The sequence below is a fragment of the Malaclemys terrapin genome, chromosome 19, assembly GCF_027887155.1.
Source record: "Malaclemys terrapin pileata isolate rMalTer1 chromosome 19, rMalTer1.hap1, whole genome shotgun sequence".
NCBI lineage: Eukaryota > Metazoa > Chordata > Testudines > Emydidae > Malaclemys > Malaclemys terrapin.
Genome location: NC_071523.1, coordinates 23,017,696 through 23,043,254, shown reverse-complemented (window position 1 = coordinate 23,043,254; position 25,559 = coordinate 23,017,696). Strand labels below are relative to the sequence as shown.

The window sequence follows — 25,559 nt, the reverse complement described above, 5'->3', positions numbered from 1 at the left end:
CACTTTTTAACAGATTTCCTTTCCTTTTTATTTAAGCAAGCAAACAAGCTTCAGAATCAGATGAACAAAAACTATTAAACGGATAACACTATTGTTTACATTCACAGATCTTTCTAGGGCAGAAGATTCATTAGCTACCAGATCCATTGAAGTCAGCTTCTTTAAGAACAAAAACCATTGGCCTGTGAATTATTCCAGTTCCTAATATAAGCGTGACTGCTAGTCACATCAATGTTGTGCTAAACAAATATATTTGATGCAGAACATAGCTTTTTGGTTATTCTTAAGAAGAGAAACAAGAAACTTTCCATCTCAGTTTGTGTTCTCCCTCTCCTCCCCTTCATCAAGATTTTTGTACTAATCTTTCAATATAAGAGGAGCCTTCACTTGATCAGCCACTTCCTTCCCCATCAGTATTTCAACAATAGCCAGGCCAAACTCAAAGCTGGTGCCAGGACCACGGCTGGTGAGAAAGTTCCCATCCTTTTCCACACGGCTTTCAGAGTACTTGTAGTGTTCTTAAAGAGGAAAACAGAACACAGAAAACGTTCACGTTGATGCAGCTCATGCACAAGTCCAGTAGCAATTTAGCAAATGCTTCCAGACCTGCTATACTACACAGTACTGTTAGCCCCAAGTGTTCAAAAATCATGAGTCAGGTCCACCAAAATCATGAGATTTTTTAAAAATACATTTTGTGTTCTCTCTAACTTCTGGCTTTCAAATCTTTAAAGCTTTTGTTTATTATCATGAGGCTAGGATTTTTTTTTTTTAAATAAAAGCTGTGAATCTCTCCCAATCACATGCTTATGGTTAGTGCTTTAAGAAAAACCCACAATAAAAACCTCACAGTACCCTTCTCCTTCTCCCCCAAGAGCGGACAACACTTGTACTGCTAATTAAGACAGTATGTGCTTCATTAATTAATGCCTGTGGCTTGCAAACCTATCAGCTTTTTGTGAAAGCTCTGATGTATTACACTATGCGTTTAGATAGGGTCTTGGAAATTCATCATATTACACAATAGAATCTGCTACAGTGATTTCCATTTAAATCTGCAATCCCTCACAAAGGTTCACGTATCCACTTCATACTGTCTGTGAAGGGAATGGCTTTGATACTGCAAGGCAATGAGGTGAAAGGGATGTATATCTTGTATGTGGCCCTTAGCAATAGTAGTGCTAGCTCCAGTTCAAAGTCCATATTGAATGTTGGCATAAAGCAGGTCATCTTTCCAGCATAGGCCATTATTCTTAAGAGTTTAGGAATTAGTGGCCATTATTGGCTCCAGGTGAAAACATGCCACTAAGCCTCACCTTGGAAACGAATCCCAGGTTGGAGAAGCCAACAGCTAGTGCCAGATGGAAGACTATGACCTTACCTGGACCTCATTGTAGGAGGAGGAAGGGACATGGTTCAAATTGACCAGGACTATAACTTATTGTACTTAGACAGGACACCAGGTAATATTTTAATCAGCGCTATAGTGATGTATGGATTTGCAACATTAGTCAATAAGGAAAATAAAACAAAAGACTATCCCAGAGTGACAAAGTCTAATAAGTATCAGAGGGGTAGCCATGTTAGTCTGGATCTGTAAAAGGCGACAAAGAGTACTGTGGCACCTTATAGACTAACAGACGTATTGGAGCATAAGCTTTCATGGGTGAATACCCACTTCGTCAGATGCATGTGATGAAGAGGGTATTCACCCACGAAAGCTTATGCTCTAATATGTCTGTTAGTCTATAAGGTGCCACAGGACTCTTTGTCACTTTTTAAAGTCTAATAAGTTTATACTTACCCCAAACCAATATATATCCTGATAACAAAAACCATCAGCTCTGAGAAAGATTTAGTGTGCCTCTTAATTCTCAGGGTATTTCTAGAAATCACAGAATGCCTCTATAAACTTGCTGTTAGGAGATTTTCAAGCTCCCTCTGGGAGGGAAGTGGTAGATACCCTTCCCACCTCCATATTTCCCCTTTTCTGCTATACTCTCTCCCACTCCTTCCATTTCATGGTGAGAAAGTGAAATGAGAAACGTGCATGACATGCTTTCCCCAAATCCCAGCACTTTACTATAGGAGAAAAATATCAACCTTTGACAGCTAGGGTTTCTGGAAGGTAAGAAGGGTACCATTTCAGTTTGGATGCTGGGTTTTTTTAGGTAAGAATTCAGAAAGGGGAAAGCTGGCAGGCCTCAAGTAGCAGAGGAAAATGCTCCTAGAAGTATTTTGTTGAGGTTCTCCTCCCCCCACCACCCTTCTTTCTGGCCGGTGTTAATACTGAAGGGCATGGGTCTGTGGATCCATTTCCTCCACAGTATTCAGGACAGACAAATGCTAAAAGTTTAACACCTCCATTTGCCTTTTAATAATTATACCTACCTCCTTTCATCATTTTATCTTTGGCCAAAGGGTGTGTTGTAACTTTCCTCCCAAACCCGATCCCATGTGCCATCAGGGCAGTGGGACCTGCAAGTAATACAAAGTGAGCCTGTCACTAGTGTAAACTCCATAGGAGACAAGTACTTGTCAACAAACATTCAAAGAACGAGCCTCACAAAATCCCAGGAGAGGCCTAGCATGGATGTATACACAGTCTAGGCCCACATGAGAACTATAAGAGTAAATGCAAGGCCCCAACAGAGAGATACAGGTACATGGTGTCCTACATTTCCTTTAAACAAAAATCAATCCCCCATGGGAGAGAACGTATATCAAAAACCAGAAAGTTATTTAGTTCTAAATCTTTGAATAAAAACTATTGTCTTGCAGATTAAGTGATCACTGTATTTGACTCCCATCTTCTACAACAAGTCAGTCATACTGATAGGATATCTGTTAACTTGGGGAAAAGAGGCAGAATGTGACACTGAACAGAGACCTGCTAATAAGGATTAATTACAAATATTCTGGGGAAAACCTCACAGTTGACAGTCATCTGTGTGCCAAGTGCCCAAGGAAGGGTATTAACATACAATATCTTAGCCAAATCATGGGCTAGCAGCTGTAACTTTTTTATTTGTAATAACAGCATTTAGAGGAGATAACACTTCCCATTTGAACTAAATTGAGGAAGGAATGTGGCAGAAAGTTATATAACAAATGACCTGGAAAAAACCATTATGGGAATTCCAGAAAATAATATTTGCCTAATTTACCAGTTTCTGTTAGTTGTTCAAGTTTGACTCATTCATGGGCCAGTTCCAGGAAAGAAACAACTTTTGTGTTATTCAGCTAGAAATTTGCTTTGCAAACAGTTATAATTAAATCAGTGACTCTTTTCAAGTGAACTTCCATTATTATGAAAGGTTTCCTTTACAGAACTGTTCAAAGTTCATATTGATTGTTTGTAGCAAAAGCAGGAGGATAAATAGAAAACTACTATCCCTCAAGTGTGAGGAAATTCAGAACTCTGCAGGTCCCTGGGCTAAGCCATCAGAAAAATCTAGTGATAGCAAATTAAATGAGCAAAGACGTATCAGACGTATACTTCCACAGCACTCAAAAGAGCAAAGATATATCAGAAACAAAAGTGAAAGAGGCATTCCAAAAATGCATATGACTAGACTAAATAAATACATTTTATACAAGTCAATGGGCAGAAGGAAATCACTTATCAAAGCCTTCTCCCGACCACTTCGGCTAGAGTCCAGCTGGTAGAGCTGGCTTTTTATATCTCAGACACCTCAAAGCTCTTTATAAAGCAACGAATAAGATACCTGATCATGCAGTCTGTCTAGGCAGACAGGCCAGGCCAGAATAATGATCGTTACCATTGCCATGTGGATGAGGAATGGTGAACCTGTAATCTTATATTTACAATTTTTCTTCCAAAACTAAAGGGCAACAGAGGGGGTTATTTTATGTCTAAGAAATTTATATAGACTGTGTACTGCCAGCACATAGCTCCTAGCAGAGAGACTCCTAGCGTAAGCACATATTTTATAGAACACCCTAATATACTGCTAGCACCTTACCAAATTCATGGTCCATTTTGGTCAATTTCATGGTCATAGGATTTTTTAAAAAAATCATAAATTTCACAATTTCAGATATTTAAATCTGAAAGTTCATGGTGTTGTAACTGTAGAGGTCCCAAAAAGGTCCCAACACCCAAAAAGGTGTTGTGGGGAGGTTACAAGGTTATTGTAGGGGTGTCATGGTATTGCCATCCTTACTTCTGCACTGCTGCTGGTGGCAGTGCTTTCTTCAGAGCTTGGCAGCTGGACAGCAGCTACTCTTGGCTGGGAGCCCAGCTCTGAAGGCAGAGCCACCGCCAGCAGCAGCGCAGAAGTAATGGCATGGTATGGTATTGCCACCCTTACTTCTGTGCTTCTGCTGGCACGGCACAGCCTTCAGAGCTGGGTGGCTGGTCAATAGCTGCCGCTCTCCAACCACCCAACTCTGAAGGCAGTGCAAAAGTAAGGTCGACAATACAATGACCCCCCTACAATAACCTTGTGACTCCCCCGTGACCCGCTTTTGGGTTGGGACCCCCAGTTTGAAAAACACTGGTTTCCCCCATGAAATCTGTATAGTAGAGGCTAAAAAATACATAGAAGACCAGATTTCATGGCTGTGATGTGTTTTTCATGGCCGTGGATTTGGTCGGGCCCTATATATTGCATTTCACAGCAGCTAACCCCACACCAGTAACTTTGACAAGAAGAGGCGGAATCAGGAGTGCTGGCAACTTGTAGTTAAGCTTCACGCTGTTTTACAGAGTGCCTCGTGTTAGATTATAGCTCCTCTCCCCCCTTCATTTGAACTTTATGCATGTTACATTTACTCTTGCTACTGAGCTATTGAGACACAACAGTACTGAAAGAGGTTGCTAAAGGACGTAGCTGCCCAGACAACCCTTTAAAGCAGCCAAGTAGGTTACAATACAAGATAGTTCATTACTGTACCTGCACAAATAGCAGCAATTAGGCCTTTTCTGTTCTCCTGGTCCACTAAAATGTCTTTCACAGCAGGAGACTGCACAAAGAAATAACATAACATTAAGTAATTATTTAAAAAACCAAAACAAAAAAAAACCCACCCACAACTCATGCTGCACTGTCGGTAATAAATACAGAAAATAGTTAATTATGTAGGGAAAGTAGATCAGGAATTTTTGTTTTAGTTTATGAGACAAGGAACAGTCAATCAAAAGGTGAAAAATTCAAAACCAATAAAGGAAATGCTTTTTCCCACAACATGTGATTGAACTTTTGCCACAGGAAGTAGCTGAAGCCAAGAACTCAACATGATTCAAAATGAGACTGGATATTAAGAATATCCAGCGTTATCAACATAAGTAACATTTTGGAAGTTATATTAAACTTCATGCTTCCGGGCTTAAGCCAATTGTTACCTATGAGAGACAACGAGATCAATTTGCTAGGTTAAATTATTCCACATCTGCTTAATGAGGGTTTTTTATTAGGGCCGTCAAGTGATTAAAAAAATTAATTGCTATTAATTGTACTGTTAAATAATAATAGAATACCATTTAAATATTTTTGGATGTTTTCTACATTTTCAAATATATTGATTTCAATTACAACACAGAACACAGGGCTCACTTTATATTTATTTTTTATTACAAATATTTTTGCTGTAAAAAAACAAAAATAGTATTTTTGAATTTACCTCATACAAATACTGTAGTGCAATCTCTTTATCATGAAAGCTGAACGTACAAATGTAGAATTATGTACAAAAAATAATTGCATTCAAAAATAAAACAATGTAAAACTTTAGAGCCTACAAGTGCTCTCAGTTCTACTTCTTGTTCAGCCAATTGCTCAGACAAACAAGTTTATTTACATTTGTAGGAGATAATGCTGCCCGCTTCTAGTTTACAATGTCACCTGAAAGTGAGAACAGGCATTCGCATGGCACTGTTGTAGTCAGTGTTGCAAGATATTTATATGCCAGATGCGCTAAAGATTCATATCTCCCTTCATGCTTCAACCACCATTCCAGAGGACATGCGTCCATGCTGATGATGAGTTCTGCTCGATAACAATCCAAAGCAGAGCAGATTGACGTATGTTCACTTTCATCATCTGAGTCAGATGCCAGTATTTGTAATAAAAATAATAATAGAAAGTGAGCACTGTACACTTTGTATTCTGTGTTGTAATTGAAATCAATATATTTGGAAATGTAGAAAAACATCCAACATATTTCAATTGGTATTCTGTTATTTAACAGTGCAATTAAAACTGATTAATCGCGATTAATTTTTTTTTGAGTTAAATCGCGTGAGTTAACTGTGATTAATCGACAGCCCTAGTTTTTATATCTTCCACTAAAGGAGATGTTACTGGCCACTGCTAGACAGGATACCAGACTAGATGAACCTTAAATTGGATCCAGTACGGCAATTCCTAATTTCTTATGGCATCAAAATACTTCATATCCGGTTCAATGATCATTTACAACAACACGTCGCATCTCCACACGACAAGTACGTCACCACTTTACACGGGAGAACTCCGGTTAAGACTGCAGCTGTACAGCTTACCTTTTTTTTTTTTTTTTTGTTAAATGTTGGATTGAATTTGCTGCAGTAGCCGGAGAATATAAGCAACACTTACAGATAGATGGGCAGGCCTTTGAATTATCTTCAGGTTTTATGATTTTACCTCGGACAAATTTTGAGCTCCTAGGTTACCACCTGGCAGGACCACCACATCATAAGGCCCCTAAACAAAGAAAGAAATGCTTACTTAGCAGAATTCTACAGGAGAAGAGCATACAAGTTCACTCAGGAGTTTGTCTTTATGACTGTTAAAACATACTAAAATGAGAAGCAGAGGAATTCTAACTTTTCTGCTTCTAAAAGGCTCTTTACTCAAAAGGAGGTCTGATGAGCGACCAAAATATTTCACCTAATGGAGCTACTAGAAAAACACTGTTTCGTTTTCCGTACACCAGGCCAAGAACTGCTGGAGAAACTTGTTTTGAAGCAAACTTTGCCTACACAATAAGTCTTTGTGGATGGGGGAGTTGAAGTGCTCCAGAGTGTGATTGACAGCTCTGCAATGTGCTGATAGGTGCTATGCTGCAAAGCTCCCTAAGCAGCACTTCCTTCCTGAACAGAAACTTTCTGTTGTTCCCAATTATGCTATTTTGTCAGAGAGTCTGGGTAACATGCACAGTAAAGCTCGGAGTTAAACATTTTACCAAGTCAAATACCTGGACAGAATGTTAAAAATTGTGCAAAACTAAGATACTGTGTTGCAGGACAACACTTGAAGGGAGAGAATTAAATTATGTGTCTCTGGGTTCGTGCAATGCTGCTGCAATCAGTCAAACTGGGTGTTACTAATAACCTTCCAAGTCCACTGTGAACCTGTGAAGAAGGTCCTGTAAAGCATTATGCTAAGTCAGTATGACAAACCTCTTTTCTGGCATCTTCTAAACTGGCATCAGGACAAATGAAGACATCTCGGCTACACTGCACTGGATCTTTTCCTGTTAGACCTGCAATAGTCACCTTGATCTGACAGAAAAACAGAAACCATTACAACAGGAAAATGCACTGCTTTAAGGGGATGCAGATGACAATTCTGAAATAGTAAGCAGAAGTGTATTTTGTTTAAAAGATTATTTAAACCAAGCAATAGTAGAAGCTGTAGAGAATCAGACTAAAACCAAAAGTTTCCCACCTCAAAAGTAAAATTAAATGAAAAGTACCTGCAGTAAGATTAGTTATTTGAATCTGGAAAGTCTAACAGATGTATCACATAATCCAGCATTCCACAGGTTTCTAGATTAAAGTAGTGTCAGATTAAGGAGGCTGCTAAATGATCCATTATCAATTTGGGCCTGGTGCACAGGACTCTCTCTAAATCGGTTTATTCAGCTCCAGACTCCTTACTCTCAGCTACTACTTGGTCACAGTTCCATAGATATGCACAGAACTCTGTAGGTATAAAATAAGGAAAGACCTGTGCCCCAGGGAGCACCAGGACAAGAGAGTGAACAAAGTAATGGAATGAAAAAGAAGGGGAAAGGTAGGATTTTATTTTGGCTGTTTCATGTGCACAGATTTGGGGTTCTGGTCATTTAAATTCTCACTTTGCAGTTTTTATTTTTAAATCTTATTTATCACTCTTGCACCTGATCAAGATCGGATTATTGCCTATACTTGCAGGTGCACAGGTGATAAATAGGGAGCACTCTAAGGGTAGTAAGTGAAAACTGCTAGATGAAAGCAGAGCTTCAAGGAGAGATTTGAGTGAGATGATCAAGGTCATTAGCTTGATGTGTACAAAGGGGTCTAGTCTTCCCAAGAAAAAAAGAAAACTCTCCCCACTAACACAGGAGTTGCACATATTTTGAGGGGATGATAAACACCTAAAAACCTGCCCTAGTCACTGCTAGGTTCACAACTTAAATGTCTTTACATTGTTTGGAACACATTCATTTTAATATGGCTATATGTAAATGAATACATCTAGGAACAAAGAATGTGGCCATACTTACACAATGGGAGACTCCAACCTGGGGAGCAGCGACTCTGAAAAAGATATTGGGGCAGTGGTGGATAATCCCACCCAGTGCAACGCTGTGGTCAAAAGGGTTAATGCAATCTGATTGCACAAACGGGGGAATCTTGAGTAGGAGCAGAGAGGTGATTTTACATCTGTATTTGGCACTGCTGTGACTATTCCTGGAATACTGTGTCCAGTTCTAGTGTCCACAATTCACGAGGATGTTGATAAATTGGAGAGGGCTCAGAGTAGACCCACAAGAACAATTAAAGGATTAGAAAAGATGCCTTATAACAATAAATAGATTGAGCTACTTGAATCTATCTTAACAAAGAGAAGGTTAAGGTGTGACTTGATTGCAATCTGTAAGTACCTACTTGGGAAAAAATATTTGATAATGGGCTCCTCAATCTATCAGAAAAAGATGTAACACAATCCAATATCTGGAAAATGGAGCTAGCCAGATTCAGATTGATATAAATTTACACCTTACTTCCAATGAGAGTAATTCACCACAACCCTTGGTAAATTGTTCCAATGGTTGAATCTCCATCACTGACAATTTCTAAATCAAGATTGGATGCTTTTTCTAAAAGGTGCATTTTATGGCCTATTGAATCTATGAATTCATATTCTGCAGCAATGAGTACTTGTGGATGAGTGAGCATTTGTCTTTCACGCCACAAATAAAAGGGCCCAGGTGCATGTTCATCCAGGAGGCCACTGAATAAAACAATCTCTCCATCACTGATTCAAGGTGAGAATACTTTTGGTTTCAACAAATGGTCATAAAAAGTTCTAGTGGTTTTCATACTCACTCCAGCCCTTCTCATGACATCAGTGGGGATAACCGTTTCCATCTCCTCTGCTCCTTTAGCCAGAATCACTAAGGCTCTTTTTGAGGCCATGTTTTAATAGCTTTAAGGTGTACTCCTGATTTTCACTGGGCCCCACCGCTACGCTGAAGCTTCCAGAGTCCACAGAGCAAATAGTCTGCTCAAGGAACAAAAAGAGACTGTTAGAAGGCAAATCCTCTAGAGCAGAGGTTCTCAACCTTTTTCTTTCTGAGCCCCCCACCCCGCGCATAACTGCTATAAAAACTCCACGGCACACCTTCGCCACAATAACTGGTTTTCTGCATGTAAAAGCCAGGGCCAGTGTTAGGGGGTAACAAGCAGGGCAATTGCCTGGGCCCCATGCCACAGGGGCCCCCACAAAGCTACATTGTTCAGGCTTCAGCTCCCACTCTGGGTGGCGGGGATCAGGGACCTGGGCTTCAGCCCCATGCAGTGGGGCTTTGGCTTTCTCCCCTGGGCCTCAGCGAGTCTAATGCTGGCGCTGCTTGGAGGCCCCCCTGAAACCTGCTCGAGGACCCCTAGGGGGTCCCGGATCCCTGGTTGAGAACCACTGCCCTAGACTTCATCATGAGGTGGTGATTGAGTTTTGTAAGAAGCCATTATTTCTACCATACTGCATCATAAGAAATTTATGAAGGACCTAGATCATTTTGTTTCAAACAGATTATTTACAATAAAAGCCTCTTCTTAAAGAGGCAATTCTTGTGCCTTATTCAAATGTTGCCCAATAGCAAAATGCACCACAGAATAATACTGTTTTGCACTTCTATACCATGTTTAATCGAAAGGATCTCAAAACAGTCACAATTCTGTGAATTATGCCACCACTATTTTACACAGAGAAACTAAGGCACAGAAAGGTTAAACAACTTGTCCAACAGGATACAGTGCATCAGTCCAGAGATAGGAAGAGAAGCCTGGTCTAATCAAGAATGTTACATAATATATATTTGCCAGTGTTAATGTTTAAGGTGAACATCAGATTTGCTTTCAGAGTGCACACCCACAGAGATGGGGAGAGAGATTATGACTCCCACCTGAGGTCTTGTTTACAACTCTCATTAGAAGGGTTTAACTAGATTTTAAACCCATATTTGGTATTTAATTTCTGCAGGAGGAGTTTCCTGTGATTTGTAACGATTCTACCTATGTCTTCACATGTCTGATTAATATGATTTCTGGCATTTCCCAATCTCTGTGGGGAGGAGGGTGGGGAAACTGCCCTGAAGTGACTGAACAGAACAAAGGAAGATTCTTTTAAAAAGTTAGGCTCCAAAATAGAAATTTAAGACTAAATGAGCAGCCAGATTTTCAAGAGAATCTAAATGAAGAATATTAAGTGGCACATAAAGTACATATTAAATTCATGTTTTTGTGACAAATCTTTTGTTAAACACAACTTTCTGATGACCCAAAAGTCACTTGTAAGATGGTAACATTGATGACCACTGGGAATGGAGGCATTTCACAACTCACCCACTCTGTTTAACAGGGATTTTTTTCCAGTAAGGGGGTTTCCACCCAAAAATGCACATACAGTCTGGGCATTCTTTATAAGAAAAAAAAATGTTACACACAGTCACCTAGACAAATTTGGAGGCTGGGGGAATAGGATTTGTTAATCTTAATTTTATTGTTCTCTGCTTTGCTATTTCTTCAGGAGTAGCAGCAATTAGTGAGCAACAAGCCATTTTCTGTACACATTCACAAAAGACGTGGCCAAAGAACTGTCTCTTCCTCTACTCTGCTATGGACTTAACTACCATTACCTCTTTACATAGGAGCCTATAAAAATACTTTTTAAAATACACATTGCATACTTCTGCTACGGAATTCACTATCACAAGATACCACTGAGGCCAACAGTTTAGTAGAATATTTTTTAGATTAGTTTATATGCATAAGAATGGTCAGTTACAATAGACAGAATAGGAGGGATATAAAACCTTCCTGTTTCAGGGCATAAACCAGCCACCAGTTGATGGGATTAAGAAAAAGCTTCCCCTATAGGCAGATTTAGGGAATAATTGTCCACTGCACCTTCCTCTGAAGTACAGTATGTGGTATCCAGCCACTGTCAAGAGACACGATACTAAACTACAGTAAATGGACCTCTGGTCTAATCTAGTATAGTAACTCCTAATTTGTTAGGAGTTTTATTTTCTGCCAATTAAATACCAAATCCACTGAGCAAGTAAATTGACTCATGTAGTCATAGCAAGAACTTCCAGGCACGGTGTGACTAAGGGAGTACTAAAATAAAAGAGTTGATACTTTTCTTCAAAAGATCCATAAGAATCTGCAAAACTCATTTTCACAAGAAATTGGCTAACTAATAGGTTGAAGAGTTGTCAAGCATGATTCATGTATACATACACATGACTTAAATATAGAAGCTGTACACATTTTGTTTGTATTCCTCCTCTCTGCCCTTTATACATTTATCTTCAGAGACTGTAAATTCTTTGGAGTAAGCTCTATGTCCTCCTCTGTGGGCATTTGTGTACAGTGCCTAGCACATTGTGGGTGCTACCAGAATAAAAATAATCATTATTCAAGGAGATTGCAGAGCCAAGTTACTCAGAACAAGTCCTTGATTTAGCAGATGACTATGCATGGCAAATAAATCTCCTATTATCCAGCTCCCTCTGTAGTCTTATGGTGCCAATTTTGTGCAGGCACATCCTACTACTCCAGTGGCAGCCAGTAAATTAAGATCATCCTCCCTCTATGGGTAAATGCACATTTCTGGGATCAATGACTGCTGACAGATGCAAATAGGAAAGATAGCCCCTAGAAAGCTGGGGACAAGATGGTGTCCTTTTAAGGCACGAACTCAAATGCAGATGGGAAAAATACTATACGTGAGCCAGAAAATAAATACATTTTAGTGGCTTGTGAACTCAGCCAAGCTAGACAGAATATCTATGTCCCAACAGCTATTTTTAAACTTAGGGGATGGGGCATTTGAATGCACAAGATTATTTTTCAGAATTTATAAACAAAACATAGGAAGAGGAATAGCACAAAATATACTGCAGAGTGATCAAGACCACAGTGCCAGAAAGAAGAGATATTAACGAGATTGGACGCCACAGGCATGCGGCTGAAACGACAGAGGGTCAGGCCCTGAACCTGCAAGGTCGCAGGCAAGGAGCCCAGCCCCATCCCCGCTGGTTCAGGCCCCAGACCCCCTGGCAGCGCAGCCGGGATCCGGGCTCACATCCTGGCGTCCCACGGGCCTGGCCGCGGGGCCGGCAGCGGCTCGGACAGTGCGGGCGGCCAGAACGGGCTAGTGGCGGGGAAGGAGCCCAAGAGACCCTCCGGCCCAGCCTGGGAGCCCGCCGCCCCCGCAGCCCCTTACCTGTGGGGCGGGCGGGCCGGGGCTGCTGCCCTCCGGAGCGGCCTTTCTTGCCGCAGGAAGCACGCCGCTGTCACGGGGCTGGCAGGCCGCCTGGTGCTAGTGCCTGTGCGTTCAGACCTTCCCCGTCCTCGCCGTGCTCTGGCAGATGCGTTGGTCATTCAGCATTTTGCTTTAAAATAGTTCAATATCGGTAATTTCTGCTGGAAGTTCTCCGTCCTCCCTCCAGGCTAAACGGAACAGCCCTACACCACCCCCTAAAGCCCAGGCTCTTCTTGTTAACCCATTTCTTGCCAAAACACAGCAGAAAGGAAGGTACGTACTGTCATAAGGAAACCTGACTAAGTACTACAGGCTTCCAAATCACCAATATTTCCATGTAAAAGAATCAAAACGAGTGCCCGAAGAAAAGTAGAAGATTACACCTAGAGAAGAAACGCTGGGAAGAGGAGAAAGGACAAATTAAGACAAATTTGGCACGAGGAATGAAAATGTTTCACTCCTTTGCTCAGAAGTGAGGAGGCATTTTACTGATGCTTATATCAGTCATAATTATGTCAGGGTTTGGAAATACTCTTTCCCTAATGACGATAACATTTATTTTATTTAATACAATGTAAAGGTACCTATGAACAGACATCTCAGCACAGCACAATAAAATAAATGCGAAGAATAAAGCACTTACCAGGCTAAATATTAACTACAACTATTATTATTATATTTCATGTATATGTAGACAGAAATTAGGGGAAATGGGAAACAACATATAGTAGTATTTTCTCTTTTTAACTTGTCAACATACAGCTAATCTTTATCAGAGAATGTGCAAAAAGACAAACGCCCCAGCCATCAAGCCAATCACACACAAGAACTCCTTTCCCAGTTAGAATTAAAAATGAGAAACCCAATGAGACAGTAAACACAGAGGTATTGGAGCATAAGCTTTCGTGGGTGACGTCTGACGAAGTGGGCATTCACCCACGAAAGCTTATGCTCCAATACATCTGTTAGTCCTAAAGGTGCCACAGGACCCTCTGTTGCTTTTCACAGATCCAGACTAACACGGCTACCCCTCTGATACTAAACACAGAGGAGGATGCACAAAGAACAACCAAGGATAAGTCTATCTAAATAAGTAGAACTGTATCTGACAATGCCTACCTTTCCTAATATGAACTCCCTCAGGGAACTGATGGGTGGAATCCCCTGGGAGAATAACATGACGGGGAAAGGAGTCCAGGAGAGATGTATTTTAAAGAATCCTTATTGAGGTTGCAGGAACAAACCATCCTGATGTATAGAAAGAATAGTAAATATGGCAGGCGACCAGCTTGGCTTAACAGTGAAATCCTTGCTGATCTTAAACACAAAAAAGAAGCTTACAAGAAGTGGAAGACTGGACAAATGACCAGGGAGGAGTATAAAAATATTGCTCAGGCATGCAGGAGTGAAATCAGGAAGGCCAAATCACACTTGGAGTTGCAGCTAGCAAGGGACGTTATGAGTAACAAGAAGGGTTTCTTCAGGTATGTTAGCAACAAGAAGAAAGTCAAGGAAAGTGTGGGGCCCTTACTGAATGAGGATGTGGGAAAAGCTAATGTACTCAATGATTTTTTTGCCTCTGTCTTCACGAACAAGGTCAGTTCCCAGACTGCTGCACTGGGCAGCACAGTATGGGGAGAAGGTGACCAGCCCTCTGTGGAGAAAGAAGTGGTTCAGGACTATTTCGAAAAGCTGGATGAGCACATGTCCATGGGGCCGGATGTGCTGCGTCCGAGGGTGCTAAAGGAGTTGGCGGATGTGATTGCAGAGCCATTGGCCATTATCTTTGAAAACTCATGGCGATTGGGGGAGGTCCCGGATGACTGGAAAAAGGCTAATGTAGTGCCCATCTTTAAAAAAGGGAAGGAGGAAGATCTGGGGAACTACAGGCCAGTCAGCCTCACCTCAGTTCCTGGAAAAATCATGGAGCAGGTCCTCAAGGAATCAATTCTGAAGCACTTAGAGGAGAGGAAAGTGATCAGGAACAGTCAGCATGGATTCACCAAGGACAAGTCATGCCTGACTAAAATAATTGCCTTCTATAACGAGATAACTGGCTCTGTGGATGAGGGGAAAGAAGCGAACGTGTTATTCCTTGACTTTAGCAAAGCTTTTGATACTGTCTCCCACAGTATTCTTGCCAGCAAGTTAAAGAAGTATGGGCTGTATGAATGGACTATAAAGTGGATAGAAAGCTGGCTAGATCGCAAGGCTCAACGGGTAGTGATCAATGGCTCCATGTCTAATTGGCAGCTGGTATCAAGCGGAGTGCCCCAAGGGTCGGTCCTGGGGCTGGTTTTGTTCAATATCTTCATTAATGATCTGGAGGATGGCGTGGACTGCACCCTCAGCAAGTTTGCAGATGATACTAAACTGGGAGGAGTGGTAGATACGCTGGAGGGTAGGGACAGGATACAGAGGGACCTAGACAAATTAGAGGATTGGGCCAAAAGAAACCTGATGAGATTCAACAAGGACAAGTGCAGAGTCCTGCACTTAGGATGGAAGAATCCCATGCACTGCTACAGACTAGGGACCGAATGGCTAGGCAGCAGTTCTGCAGAAAAGGACCTAGGGGTTACAGTGGACGAGAAGCTGGATATGAGTCAACAGTGTGCCCTTGTTGCCAAGAAGGCTAAAGGCATTTTGGGCTGTATAAATAGGGGCATTGCCAGCAGATCGAGGGACGTGATCATTCCCCTCTATCGGACATTGGTGAGGCCTCATCTGGAGTACTGTGTCCAGTTTTGGGCCCCACACTACAAGAAAGATGTAGTGTGGAAGAAGGAAAATTTGGAAAGAGTCCAGCGGAGGGCAACAAAAATGCTTAGGGGGCTGGAGCACATGACTTATGAGGAGAGGCTGAGGGAACTGGGATTGTTTAGTCTGCAGAAGAGAAGAATGAGGGGGGATTTGATAGCTGCTTTCAGCTACCTGAAAGGGGGACCCAAAGAGGATGGATCTAGACCAGTGGTTCCCAAACTGGGGTTCGTGAACCCCTAGGGGCTCATGAAATGTTACAGGAGGTTCTCAGGAAAAAATTCCCCAATGGCGGACAAAACTGTCCTTAGGGATCCCTGGCAGCCCGAAGCCCCTGGACTTCCAAGAGCTAAGCAGATCAAAGCAAGCATATCTATCACACTGAGGAGATTTAAATGTCAAGACTCCTTATAAGAAATGGAAAGGTAGGTGGATATTTTTTGCTCTTTTTAAAATTAAATAGGCAGCTAGTATTGTTTTTAAAATTATGATGAAGAACAAGTTGAAGCTTTGTTGTAATGTGCATTGTTTGCCTGGACTGCTCAAGACCTGAATGCTTATGTAGGAGGAACTCTTTGAGTTGGCTTCTTAAATACCTTCATGCTGTTTCACATCTGATACTCCTTGATGAAACATAGGAGTCTTGTATTGTAACAGGCTTATTCAAAGTGATACAAGCTACAAAAGTGAGATCTTGGAAGAGTGTTACTGTTTTCATAATGTAATAAAAATACTGTAATGATTAATACACCTCTACCTCGATATAACGCTGTCTTCGGGAGCCAAAAAATCTTACCATGTTATAGGTGAAACCGCATTGTATCGAACTTGCTTTGATCCGCCAGAGTGTGCAGCCCTGCCCCCCACAGAGCACTGCTTTACCACGTTCTATCCGAATTTGTGTTATATCAGGTTGTGTTATATCGGGGTAGAGGTGTAATAATAATAAATAATGTGTAATAAGCATGTCATAAAAACAAATTTTATATTTCCAAGATCACTGCTTTTATAATTTATACTCAGGTAAAGGAGAAAATCCCTGGAAATATTCATTTTTAGGAGGGGGTTCGTGAGAATTGACATTTTAGTGAAAGGGGTTCACAAGTTGTTAAAGTTTGGGAACCACTGAGCTAGACTGTTCTCAGTGGTAGCAGATGACAGAAGAAGGCGTAATGGTCTCAAGTTGCAGTGGGGGAGGTTTAGGTTGGATATTAGGAAAAACTTTTTCACTAGGATGGTGGTGAAGCACTGGCATGGGTTACCTAGGGAGGTGGTGGAATCTCCTTCCTTAGAGGTTTTTAAGGTCAGGCTTGACAAAACCCTGGCTGGGATGATTTAGTTGGGGTTGGTCCTGCTTTGAGCAGGGGGTTGGACAAGATGACCTCCTGAGGTCCCTTCCAACCCTGATAGTCTATGATTCTATGAATTGTATCTGGTGTATAAATATAGATTTTAATGACAGGTTTCAGAGTAGCAGCCGTGTTAGTCTGTATCCGCAAAAAGAAGAACAGGCTCTAAGGTGCCACAAGTACTCCTGTTCTTTTTATAGATTTTAATATTTCATATTTCATAGTTATGCTTTGTGACTGATGTATTTCTAATAGGCTTCCTGAAAAGGGGCTATTTCTATTTGCACGGTAATGAAACAGTCTCCAAAAGTTGTGGAAGGCCTTCAAAGAGACTGATAAGACATTACATAAAACTCCTAAAACACTAAGCTCCTCAAACCCGTATCAAAAGTGTTCCATGGAAATGGTGAAAACCTTGTATTAAATGCATACCAGCATCCATGCCAACATGAAAAGAAATGAGAATTTAACATAACCTGGCATAAGGGGGAGAAATGTTACCGGCGCTGGTAGGCCATTACCCTGGTAAAGGCGGGTGGTACCCGTGCCCAGGATGCGTGGCTCTAACCAGCACTATTTGGATTGCCAGCCAGGGCCTAGTGGCGATAGTGGGCACGCCTCAGGGTCAAATCCTGAGTTATTGCTCCAGGCGCTGGGTGTAGTGTCACCTTCCACAGGCCCCGATGCCTCCAGCCAAGAGAGCCGCACCAGCGAGGGGCGCTACCCCGGGCACGGGCAGTGCTGCCAGGGAGGGACCTACGACAGATGCGGGCGGGGGGGGGGGCGCGCCCCCGGCCTGGGCCTCACCCTCACCCGGCGCGGGGGGGGGGCAGATTGAGGGGCTTTGCGAGCTATGCCTCAGGCGGACGCGTGACGCGGTGCTGCTGGCTCGTGACCTTTACGGATGCGGGCGATAACGGCGGGCTGCTGGGCGGGAAGGGCGTGACCTTTAGGAGGGGAGGGGGCGCTGACAAGTGGCTCCGCGAGCCTCTCCCCCAGGCCGCCCCGCGGCTGAGGCACGGGGGGGGGGCGGCGGTGACGTCACGCGCGGCGGGAGTCACGCCACCTCCGCAGCAGCAGGCCCGCCCCCTGCTGATGGTCAGCGCTGAGTCAGGGCGGGCGCTGCTCGGCCCCGCCCACGGCCCGAGAGCCAATGGGGGCTGCAACGGGCGGGCCGCCTCGCGCGGGGCTGACGGCGGCCTCCTCTTCCCCGAGGGGCGGGGCATGGAGAGGCGCTCGCTCACCAGCGGAGAGCCGGGGCGCAACCCCTCCCGCTGGGCGGTGAGCCCGCGGCCCTAACCCCCCCCCGGACCCATAGAGGACCGGGCCGAACGGCCTCCGCGTTGGCATCAATAGTGTACTAGCCCCCCGCCCCGCCCCCCCAATCCATAGGGGACCAGTACACACCGCCCCCGAGTTGGCATCATTACGGGTCAGCACTACCCCTGCCCCCAATCCACAAAGGATCGGTATGCCCTGCCCCCAAGTTGGCATCAATGAGCACCAACCCCTCCAGGATCCATAGGGGATCAGTCCACAGTGCCCACCAGTTGGCATCAGTATCAGCACGACCCCCCCAATCCATAGGGGATCTGTATGTACTGCCCCCAAGTTGGCATCATTTTCGGTTAGCACCCCCCCAATCCATAGGGGATCGGTATGCACCACCCTGGAGTTGGCGTTAATAGGGTCGATATTAACCCATCCCTCCACACACACTCCAGCAGGGGATTAATAGGAGACAGAACTAATCTCCCCCCAGGGGAATTAATATAGGGGCAGTGCCAATCCTTCCTTCCAGAGAAGGTATCAATATAGCATTATCCAGCCCCCTCCGGGAACCTGATGCTAATGTTTCTTCTGTTCTGAAGCAGACTTTCTCCTCTCTTCAGTTAAAGTATTTCTGTAAGCATTCCCTTATTACCCTGTACCATCCCTTTCATCTTCCAATTGATCAATAGTCTGAAAACCATTAATTGAGCTCAGAATAAGAGCTGAAAACAAACAACATGATGGATCCAAATTTTTCTGTGTGTAATCAGGTGCTTGTTTTATGAGAGAGAAGACTTGCTAAATAATGTTTTTACTTTAGCTCCGAAATTCTAAGGAGCATCCCCTTTCTCAGTTCCTTAAAAGAAGAGTGAACTTGCTAAAAAGCTTCCTAGAAAATCAATTACTTGAAATTTTTTAAGTTAGTTAATATTTATACAGCACTTTCAAGTTTTCCTTTCAGTTGGCTAACGCTTAGGACTTTCAAGATATAGGACCAAGTTCTGCACAGACTTACACCACATTGATTGAAGCAAGATAGGTGAGAGATCTTTTATTGGACCAACACCATTGAAAATAAGGGCAGAATTGAACCTAAAGAGCACTATGTAATTGGAAAGTATTATTGCTCAGAATAAATTCTGACAAAGCGCACTAGTAAGTGTAAATTATGATTAGTATTCATATTAAGCTATACAAAATCTGTAAATCTAAACATGATGAACAGTGATGGTTCTGTAATAACTATCTTTAGTTAATATGTAAATATAATTAATAAAATTAATCTTATTAGATTTTCTTTTGCTGTCACAGTGCACTTAAGTCTGCCATACTGTTGCCTTGCATAGAAAAATGTGCTAAATCTAGTGATGGGAAATCAGCTGCTTCACTTCTGCGTGAAGGGTCACATTGCAGCCCACAAAATGTCATTCAGAAATTGAGATCAGTAGTAGTTAAATGTATCATAGTTCTGACGTATTCACTTTTTTTCATTTGAGGACAGATTAGAATTCATGGTGATAATTTTAATGTTATGGGGGCTGTTAACAACCTATACAGTGATTAACACTCCCACAGCTGAATTTCTGTGATGCAGTTCATGGGATTTCCCAGTCTGCACAATCTGCTAAACACTCATAGCAAAACACTGCCCTGTATTAACTATAAGCGATGTGTATTGTATCGTACCTTGTTCTTGCCTGGAAGCTACTTTATTTTGGCAGTACCCTATATATAATACCGATAGGCAGGTTATACATGCATCTGGTTACTAAAAATGTGTATTTTCAAAGCCACCCAATGAATTTGGATGCCCAATTACTGGGAAACTGATTGTCCAAATGCCCTGAGTCTTTGAAAAAAGAAGAACAGGAGTACTTGTGGCACCTTAGAGACTAACAAATTTATTAGAGCATAAGCTTTCGTGGACTACAGCCCACTTCTTCGGATGCATATAGAATGGAACATATAATGAGGAGATATATATACACACATACAGAGAGCATAAACAGGTGGGAGTTGTCTTACTAACTCTGAGAGGCCAATTAATTAAGAGAAAAAAAAAAAATAATCGGCTAGCTTGATTATCACTTCAAAAGTTTTTTTTTTTTTTTCTTTTTTCTCTTAATTAATTGGCCTCTCAGAGTTAGTAAGACAACTCCCACCTGTTTATGCTCTCTGTATGTGTGTATATATATCTCCTCATTATATGTTCCATTCTATATGCATCCGAAGAAGTGGGCTGTAGTCCACGAAAGCTTATGCTCTAATAAATTTGTTAGTCTCTAAGGTGCCACAAGTACTCCTGTTCTTCTTTTTGCGGATACAGACTAACACGGCTGTTACTCTGAATCTGAGTCTTTGAAAAATCTCAACATAAAGTTTACTAATGTTATACTTTTGTGCCTGATTTGTCATTGTAAATGACATAATAAGAAGGGCATTTACAAACAGGTTCAAATTATAGAAAATATTTACATCCTTAGCACAATAGTATGCTTCACTGGACAAAGGAAGGATTGACATTTCACCATCAAAAGTATCATACACTTGGATAATTTAATTAAGAAAGAATGGCTAATTCTTTTTGGGTCACACCAGGTAGTGCCTGGAAATGAATAATAATAAAAAGTCCCCCGTTATATTTATATTGATATTTAAGAGCATGTAAAGTACAGAGAATATGAAGCAACAGAAATCCACTGTGAAAATTAGAAAAACCCTGTTTGACTTTATCACAAAATCAAGAGATGGTATAAAGCCACCTTCCATGAAACACTTCAACATCATTAAAGTGCTATGTAATCTATGATCATTTATCACTTCTTCCTATTTCCTGCAAATATTTTGAGGAGGGGTATTCTTCTGGTTAAGATACTGAGCTGATACTCAAGAGATGGATTCTATTCTTGGCTTTCTACAGCTACAATTGGCTATTTAATTTTGGACAAACCACATAAACCTGGATTCAGAAAAGCACTTATCCTTAACTATAACTATAAGATTTAAGGATGTGCTTAAGAACTCCTTTCTTGTTAACAGGTGATTTCTAAGTGCTCTAAAATCCACATTTCCCTCAGATATCCTTAAAAGTTGCTGTGACTCCTGTGGGGTATGGGGTAGGGTTAGTATACAAACATAAGAATGGTCATACTGGGTCAGCCCAATGGTCCATCTAGCCCAGTATCCTGTCTTCCAAAAGTGGCCAGTGCTACATGCTTCAGAGGGAGTGAACAGAACAGGGCACTTTATCGAGAGAGCCAAACTCTGTTGTCCAGTCACAATTTCTAGCAATCAGAGGTTTAGGGACACCCAGAGCTTGGGGTTTCGTTCCTGATCATTTTAGCTAATAGCCATTGATGGACCTATCCGCCATGAACTTATCTAATTCACTTTTAAACCCTGTTATAGTCTTGGCCTTCACAACATCCTTTGGTGAGGAATTCCACAGGTTGACTATGTGTTGTGTGAAGAAATATTTTTGTTTTAAAACTGCTGCCTATTCATTTAATTGGATGACCCCTGGTTTGCATGTTATGTGAAGGGGTAAATAACACTTCCTTATTCACTTTCTCCACACCATTCATGATTTTATAGACCTCTATCATATTCCTCCCCCCATCATCTCTTTTCTAAAATAAAAATTCCCCGTCTTATTAATCTCTCCTCATATGGAAGTTGTTCCATACCCCGAATAATTTCAGTTGCCCTTCTCTGTAATTTTTCTAATTCTAGGACATCTTTTTTGAGATGGGGTGACCAAAACCAGGTCTGGCCTTAGGAAAAAATGGTGCCCTGGGCAAATTTGTATTTTGGCACCCTTTCTTTGAGTTTGCGAACAGCAGTGTGGGGTGCAGGGTGTGAGGACCAGCTCCTGGCCTCGGAGCCAGCCAGGCTGCACAATGAGGAGTTTCTGAGCCTGGGGACTCCCCTGGTCATACATCCCCAAACACCGAGCAGGACAGCAGGTGTGCTGCCAGTACCTGTGCCCGCAAGAAAGGGCAAGCCCTGCTGGCTGTACATCCCCGCCAGGCCGGCAGCTCCAAGAGGCATTACCCACCCCCGGCCCAGCTGGCCAAGGGCTCCAGCCCTTGGCTCGCCTGCACTCACCCCTGGCTCTGGCAGCCCAGGCCCGACAGCTTACCGCACTCAGACGGTGCCCCCCTGACCACGGCACCCACCTGTAAGGCCATCCCTGACCAGAACTGCATGCAGTATTTAAGTCATGGGCACACCATGGATTGATATAGTGACATTATGATATTTTCTATCTTATTATCTGTTCCTTTCCTAATGGTTCCTAACATTGTTAGCTTTTTTGACTGCCGCTGCACATTGAGCGGATGTTTTCAGAGAACTATCCATAATGACTTCAAGATCTCTTTATTGAGCAAAAACAACGAGGAGTCTGGTGGCACCTTAAAGACTAACAGATTATTTATTGAGCAGTAACAGCTAATTTAGACCCCATCATTTTGTATGTATAGTTGCGATTATGTTTTCCAGTGTGCATTACTTTGCTTTTATCAACGATGAATTTCATTGGCCCATTCTTGGCCAGTCATCCACTTTTGTGAGATCCCTTTATAACTCTTCACGGTCATCTTTAGACTGAATGATCTGTTCGACCTCGTATTTAGCTGTTACACTCTAAGTACCTTTCCCAAACCTGAGGTTCAGCTCTGGGTAGCTCAAAAGCTCGTCTCTCTCACCAACAGAAGTTGGTCCAATAAAATATATTACCTTACCCACCTTGTCTCTTAACTATTTTGAGTAATTTTGTATTGTCTGCTAACTTTGTCACCTCACTGCTTACCCTTTTTCGATATTATTTTTGAATATGTTGAACAGCACTGGTCCCAGTACAAATCTTTGGAGACCCCGTTATTTACCTCTCTCCATTCTGAAAACTGACTGTTAATTCCTACCCTTTGTTTCCTATCTTTTAACCAGTTACTGGTCCATGAAAGGACCTTCTCTCTTATCCCATGACTGCATAATCTGCTTAAGAGCCTTTGGAGAGGGACCTTGTCAAAGGCCTTCCCAAAAGTCCAAGTACACTGCATCCAATGGATCATCCTTGTCCACATTATCCCTTTACAAAAGCCATTTTGGCTCTTCCCCAACATAGTGATCCAAATTTGGGATTGGGGGCTCTTGTCAGAGGAAGTGCAGAGGTGGGACACTGGGGGGAGTGACATGGAGGTGAGTGGCAGGAAGAGCAGAAGGGTTTGGGGCAAATGGTGCCTGTCAGCCTCATATTCTCCCCTCCTGTATATATGCTGGGATCTTGGGGAACCTTGCCCCTCTGGAGTGTTTGAGCTTCTCTCCCTATCCTCTCAGGTGATTAGGATCTGGGGAGTTCCCTGCCTCTCTGGAGCTGTCTGAGCTCCTCTTCCTGCCCCTCACCATGCAATAGCAAGTATCTGGGGGGCTCCGTCCCGCTCGGGATCAGAGCCCCTTGCTCTGGTCCCCCATGTGATAATCAGGAGCTGGGGGCCCTTTTTGCTCTAAAGGGCTCTGAGCTCCTCTCCCTGTCCCCTTATGTGAGCTGGTATCCGGGGACGCTCTGCCTCCAGGTAAGAACAGGCATGCTGGGAGCATGCGCCACGAACACATTGCTGAGACTGGGGTGAGTAGTTGAGAATGGGCACACTTGATGCATTCACAGGTTCTCAAGCACTGGCATGGGGGAGTAGATATGAGAACACCACTGAGATAAGTGGAACAGCTCACATTTTTCAGAGCTATTGTTTCGGGCTGCATTTATCTACCTGGAGCGTTCTCATCACATTGAGATGAATGAGCAACTTCACATCTCTATGAGCTTCCTATGCTGCAGATGGCTATGTAAAGCCCTTTCATCTCTCTCTGCCTCAGTTTTTCTATCTGTACAATGGTGATAATGAGGTTTCCCTCCTTGGTAAAATGCTTTGAGACGTATTGATGAAAAGAGCTATGAAAGAGCTAGGTATTAATTATTATTATTACTACTGTTACTTGGCCACAGTAGTGACTGAACTGCACACCTACATAATTACAACTGCCTAAATGACCACTAACTCCTACCAACGTTTCTCTTTCTGTTAAAAAAAAACAAACTAGAAATTCATTGACAAAAAATGTAACTAATGCTGAGTTAAGGTTGCCTGGTGGTCTCTCATGCCCTTCCAGATCATCGAGTTCAGCAGAACTCTATCTTAAAGTTTTGAAAACCAGAAAATACAAAGTTTAACACCCATGCAACTTTAACTCTGCCATCTCTGAGCGATGCTACACTAAATCGATAATACACATACACATACTCACATACACATACATTGTACAGGAGCTATCTATACCTGCCCTACCCTCAAACACTTAACCTACTCCATCGAAAGATCAACACTTTCACCCTTACCTACAATGCCATCTAACACTATATTCACTTACCCTTCATTAAAATCACAGACCTCACTTATCTCTCATTCAACTGCTGACAGTTCCCCAGCACAGAGACCCCTGTGCCTTGCTGCTAACCTACACAACACAGCTGAAGTAAGGCATACTGAATCTCTCAGGTGAGGCGGGTCACTGCACGCTGTGGAGCGAGTGGCACTCTCTGCCTGGGGTCCGGGGACTTTCCCCTAGGCGGGCTCGGGAGCCCTTGGAGGAACCAGCGTCCTTGGTATGTGGCCTAGAGAGCAGGTCTTCAGAACGCCCTAAGGGTACACATACACTTCTTTCCATTGATCACACAGACATGGATCAGGAAAGGGGCTCAAACACACACCCTCCCAGATCACTTCATATAACATTCACAACTAATCCTTCCACTAGTCAATACAACTATCCCTACTATAGCAAATGCAGCGGTCATGTACACAGATGATTTCCAGGAGCTATTGCCAGCTCCAGGGAGGCAGAGATAAGGTTATGGGCACATACCTTAACTCTGCATTTCCTTGTTTTCAGAAGTTTTGAGTTTTGCTGAACTTGATGTTGTAGAAGGCACAGGATACCACCAGGCACCCTTAAAGCTGCATTAATGAATTTTTACATCAATGAATTATTGAATATGTATTTAGGACCCTATCTTTAGGAAGAGATTTGTAAAAATATTGGCTGATATATGTAAATGCATCTGGGCAAGTACTTCAGAGTGGGGCAAAGTTGCAGCTTTTAGTTAACCCAGGATCTCAATTACGTTTAGGGAAGCTTCCTAGGGGCCCAGTGTATGGGAGGGCCAGTTTGTCAAGGCAAAGATTACAAAACAAAATAAAAAAGGCACAGTACCTAGCACAATGGGGACTTGCTCTACGACTGAGACGCCTAGGTGCTCTGAAGTTGAGGTGTGGTAAGCTGAAGCCCGAGGACATGGTGTCGGAGCCTCCTGCCATTGGGCCCTTCCTCTGTGTAGATGGGCCACTCTAGGGAATTT

The 25,559-nt window shown here is 42.6% G+C and overlaps 1 protein-coding gene across 2 annotated transcripts; it reads right to left on the bottom strand.

Moving 5' to 3' along the window:
• Positions 1-25,505, bottom strand: PARK7 (Parkinsonism associated deglycase). Of its 2 annotated transcripts, none has more exons than XM_054008877.1 (7): positions 25,415-25,505; positions 9,320-9,494; positions 7,406-7,507; positions 6,648-6,707; positions 4,920-4,989; positions 2,392-2,478; positions 1-518 (listed from the first exon to the last, which is right to left on the bottom strand). In XM_054008877.1, the coding sequence occupies exons 2-7, from the start codon at positions 9,407-9,409 to the stop codon at positions 358-360; spliced, it is 570 nt and encodes a 189-aa protein (XP_053864852.1). In that variant the 5' UTR covers positions 9,410-9,494; positions 25,415-25,505; the 3' UTR covers positions 1-357. The 2 variants fall into 2 exon arrangements, with proteins under 2 accessions (XP_053864852.1, XP_053864851.1); XM_054008876.1 differs by lacking the exon at positions 25,415-25,505 and adding an exon at positions 12,723-12,931.
• Positions 25,506-25,559: the final 54 nt, after the last annotated feature.